The sequence below is a fragment of the Hordeum vulgare genome, chromosome 5H (assembly GCF_904849725.1).
Source record: "Hordeum vulgare subsp. vulgare chromosome 5H, MorexV3_pseudomolecules_assembly, whole genome shotgun sequence".
NCBI classification, from domain to species: domain Eukaryota; kingdom Viridiplantae; phylum Streptophyta; class Magnoliopsida; order Poales; family Poaceae; genus Hordeum; species Hordeum vulgare.
Window position 1 is genome coordinate 357307674 of NC_058522.1, and position 5139 is coordinate 357312812.

Sequence of the window (5139 nt, forward strand, 5' to 3'; positions counted from 1 at the left end):
CCACGGCGGCTCGACGTTCACCTATCTACGCAAAAGCTGTTGCTACCCGCGCAACAAAGCAACACTGGCGATGATGCGGCCGAGCACTGCAGCGAGAAGGAGAAGGGGGAGGGGAGTGGGACACGGCTCACCTAGGGTCACCGAAGCAGCGCAGGGGAAGAAGAGGCTGGGGAGGCGCTCGGTGTCGATCTGAGGACGTCCATGGCAAAGCAGCGCGGCGGCGAGGAAGGGGAAGAAGAGGCTGTCGCTGTGGTGGCCCTCCGGAGCCCCTAGCGCCGGGAATGGAATGCCAGGAGCCACCTCGAGGCCCCGGACATGCCCGCCGACGCCGGAGACGGCAGCAGCGCGGAAGGGAACGGCGGCGACCTCGCAGCTCTCTCTCGGGACAGCTCTCTGAACCTGCAGAGACCTACCCGGGAGGGAGAGATGGAGGAGGAGGAAGAAGAGGTGGTGGCCACGCGATGGAGAAAGAGGGGGGGACCCTAGCGGCACGGACGCTGAGGTTAAATAGGGGGAAGAGGGAAGGAGCAGACGGCGTTCCCGATCCCTCTCTCTCGAGCTCTGACGGAAAGCAGAGATGGGGAGAGACGGCGTCAGGGGAAGAAGAACGAAAGAGGAGTGGGCTGCGCGCGGGGAAAGAAGGAGGAAATGGTCCTGAGGGAAGGAGGAAGCCCACCCACTGGCGCCAGATAGCCAGAGAAGAAAACAAAAGGTTTTTCTTTTTTTTAAACCAAACAACAAACAAAATAAACCAGAGCAACTCAGGGCTCCAAAAGGAAAAATAAAATAACTCGGGCATAAGGAAATTATACCCTATTTAGATAAAGTAAAACACTGATTTTTGGAGCAACTAATTTAAATGCAAAAACAGAATACCTATGCTGTTTTTGTATTTAAACTCCCATTCATTTAAGTTTAAAAAAACCCAAAACAGTACCCCTCAACCACAAGGTAAAACTACAAAATGAACAACATTTTAAAACAGATTTTGAGCAAGTTAAATATGAGCTCAAATAGATCATGGAGAAGGGGTTTTTGAAACCTAGTTTGAAAAACAATCATAGTTTGATCCTAGCTTGGGATTCACCACCTCATCACATCAACACTCACACTTGCACCAACATGGATCAAACAACAACACAAACAAAGATACATGAATGCAATGAATGGCATGGTGCAAAAGTGATGACATGAAATGACCACATGAAATGATAACTCCATAGCATTGACATCATGGTCCAAAATAGGAAAAGGTTTCCAAATATGGCAAGGGTTACATCTGGGGCATTACACCTCGGCTGTCCTGCTTCTGCGTGGGGAGCCCCGGATCTGGAGCGGCGACTCCATTGGCGAGGCACGACACGCTAGCAGCCGTGCGGGCGGTGGATCTGGCATCCCGGCCGCGCGGGCGGTGGGATCTGGTGGTCGTTGGCGGCCGGCGGAGGATTCTGTGGTGGACGTTGTGCGCGATCTGGTGCCTCCCTTCCACCCCTGTTCGGCGTGCGGGCTAGCCTGGTCGGGCCGCGCTTCCTTGGGTCGCCGGTTCTATACATGAGGCGCTGCTGGTGGCGGGGATCTAGTTCGGGCGAAATCCCTGGCCGGTCGCGTCGACGGCGACGCCTGAGGGCGCCGTTCCCCTCCTTGGAGACGTCGGTATGGACTGGTCCCCTCACTTCCCCTTCCCCTAGGTCTCCCGGGCGAAAGCCCTAACTTTGTTGGGCGGCGGCGGCGCTCATGGCGTCGTTCCCTTTCTGAAGGCGCCGCTTTGGGAACCTTGGGGCTGGGTGGCGCTTGTGGGTGGTGGGCGACGGCGGTGGTGTGGCCCTATCCTAACATGGATATTCGTCCGTTGCTTGGAGATGGACTCGCGTAGGAGGAGGTCGTCATTTGGCATCATGGTGACGTCGATGGCGGAGGCACCTGTCAAGGCTGGCACCCCAATCTGCTATGAAGATGGACCAGTGGAAGATGACGGCGGCGACACATGTGAGTGCGTCGGACCGGTTTGTGACCCAGACCTGGTATGTGGCTCGGTCGGGGCCTCCGGCTTTAGATGTTAGGCTCAGGTAAGAGGTCTGTGTATTTGGCCCAGCTTGCACCCCTTCATCATATGCATAGGTGTAGCGACAGATGTTGCCAAGATGACGGATTCAGACATTTTGTTGTACTACTTTGCAAGGTCCTCGAGAATAATCAATAAAATGACCGCATGCATCTTCCAGATGCAGAGGGCGGGGGTCATCCTCCTTTTCTATAAAGAAATATTAATAGCCCTTGCCTATTTTCCCAAGCAAATATGATTTCAAATTTTTAGAAAATACCATACCTTCTAAGCAACAAAGAAGAGGAAGGCGAGCCCTCGTACATACGATAGCCAAGAATAGAGGGAGGCACGGCATGCAATGTGAAGGTGGAAGGAGGTCGATCGGTTTGTTCACCTCCCTAACTCAGTTTTGATCTCTTTCACCTCCATGTGTGGCCTCTTGACCTCTTTGGCTTATACTACTACGTCCCACAATATAAAACCGTTCTTCAAATTAACATAGCTTGAAAAACGATCTTATATAACTTGAAGAACGATCTTATATATTATGGGACGGAGGGAGTAGGTTACAAGGTTGATCATGGATTGGGAAATTGCACAAAGAGTTGAACATTTCACTCCCTCTCATTGCTAATTTCGTTTGCTAATCAGCATGAGTGCATGACTATCGTCAATGACAAGGATGACTCCGCTTCTATGTGTTGATCATGCATTTACCTGATGGTACTTGTCTTTTGATCCTTGTATGTCCGGTGCCTCATACGACCAATGTTACTAGTTTAAGTATCAATATGTATTCTTGATTGCTCATTATTCCAACATAAACTATGTCTAGCGACGGAAATAAAAGGTGCGTGTGCGGTGGCAAAGATGTTTCTCATTAATTACTCGAATACATATTACATAGTCGACAGATTGTATAATATTATGTGCATGTGCATATACATAGCCACCGATAGCATTCACATACGAGCATGCTTTCTCGAGCCATGTTGGTACATGAACATGGGCATACACACATTTTTAGGAACAAATAAGAAAGATAATGGAGAAGGAAAACCCAAAGCAATGTCAGAGTTGACAAAACTGCAATGGCACTTTATATGTGGCCCATCGTCAGTGAGCTGTTTATGCCTTGCCGGACTCCTCGCAGCCTGGTGGCTTGAAGGCGATGAAGCTGACGCACTGCACCTGACGCATGTTGTCGAATCCGATGATGCGGACATACGCGTCAGGGTACTCCTTCTTGACCTCCTCCACCTCGTTGAGCACCTGTGTGGCGTCGGTGCATCCGAACATAGGCAGCTTCCACATTGTCCAGTACCGGCCATCGTAGTACCCAGGAGATGCGTTGTGCTCACGGAAGATGAACCCAACCTTGCTGAACTCGAGGCAAGGCACCCACTTGGAGCGGATCAGGTAGTCGACCTGCTTAAGGAGGGCCTCCGTGCTGAGTGGTGGCAAGTAAGACAGGGTCTCGAACTTCTTGATGCCCTCGATGGGCCACACCTGCAAATCAGATTCACATCTATACATTAAGTGACTATAACTCTAGTTCTACACGTTTGATTGTTCTTCTTGACATCGGTCAGCTTAAAAATGACTAGAAAGACAGAGACGATGTTGTTTACCTGCATGCACCTGATCCTTCCACCGTTGCTGACGCTGCCGAGGCTAGCGCCGTTGGAGCGGCGGCTGACGGGAAGGCCGGCGGTGGACTTGAGCCCCTGGAAAGGAGCGACGGAGGTGGCCGATGAGGCCATCACGGTGGGGGCCATGGCTGTACTATGTAGGTATATAGCTTGCTAGAAGGAGGCACTCTGGCTTGAGGACTGGTGCGTTGGGTCAGCAAGGCTTATATAACCCTTGGGCCCTTCCTGAACAGGATGTGGAAGGAGTGGCTGATGTTCCGCAGCGGCGATTAGCCCCCGCGCATCACCGGCCTCCTGATAAGGTCGAGATAAACGACCACATGTCTGCGCACCTTATCCTCTGCACCATAGAATCAATGGCCGTGTTGCCCTGCTGCTGGTCCTACTCTGGCTACTTGCACTCAAGCCCATTTGCATTTTTCTCTAGGTTTGCTGTACCGTATATTTGGTGAGATAGTGAGATGTATCACCATTGCTACACCTACTAACTACAGTTAAATTTTATTTGAGGGAAACTAGAGATGATTATATATTGTGAAAGGGCATCTGCCTTAGGTACACTTCCAGAGTAAACACGACTTCCTTCATCCAACATGGTTGATATGCCGCCTATGAAGTCATGTCCGTGATATGATGGTCGCATGTCTCAGCGCACAAAGTTTGTGAGATGGTTGTGTCACCGTTATAATCGGTCGACTTTGGGCTTCGTTTGCAATCTTACTTTTTGATTCAAAATTAAGATACTCCTGTACATGGCATTGCTAGCTACTTGATGTCTCTCACGTAGAATTATCTTTTAATGTATTGTTGGGAATTAACACACAAATACATTTATAGTTAATTGAAAACTGCAGAGGAAATAAAGTAATCTCAACACCTCATCACGTACTAACTCAAGGATTGTTGCTTAACACGGAAGGAAACATATACAACATGTATGGAGGAAAAATGCTACTCGGCAACCTGAGAATGGTTTCATACTTGAACCATACTTGAACCATACCCATTTATTTATCTCTCAAAACCATACTTGAACCATACCCATTTAGTGTCATTTTTAGCCCAACCAAAACCAAACCCACTATTTTTTCACCCAAACCAATTTAAACCCAAAACATAATCATGGGTTTAAACCCAGTACATAACCATGGGTTTGCTTTAATGTACATACAATTGCACAAATTGACATGTTAAGAAACAAATAAGATAAAAAAGGCATAAGTGCATCTACAACAATTTAGAAACAAAGTAATCCTTGAGATACAGTCAACACACAGTAAGAGATAAAAAGAACATGCCCATGGCTGATAAGCTCACTAACAAGTGTATTAAAATCAAATTGCTTAGCGAAAACACAAGAAAACACTTCCGATTTTCATCTGTTGTTTCCCCATAATACATAATTACATAGTGCGTTACGGCATGCACGCGGATCAAAGATAC

General features: G+C 48.6%; 1 protein-coding gene across 1 annotated transcript; it reads right to left on the minus strand.

The window, feature by feature from the left end:
* Positions 1-2901: 2901 nt before the first annotated feature.
* On the minus strand, positions 2902-3918 carry LOC123395171 (ribulose bisphosphate carboxylase small subunit, chloroplastic). Its single transcript, XM_045090110.1, has 2 exons — positions 3676-3918; positions 2902-3553 (listed from the first exon to the last, which is right to left on the minus strand). The coding sequence occupies exons 1-2, from the start codon at positions 3820-3822 to the stop codon at positions 3173-3175; spliced, it is 528 nt and encodes a 175-aa protein (XP_044946045.1). The 5' UTR covers positions 3823-3918; the 3' UTR covers positions 2902-3172.
* Between the last annotated feature and the right edge of the window lie 1221 nt (positions 3919-5139).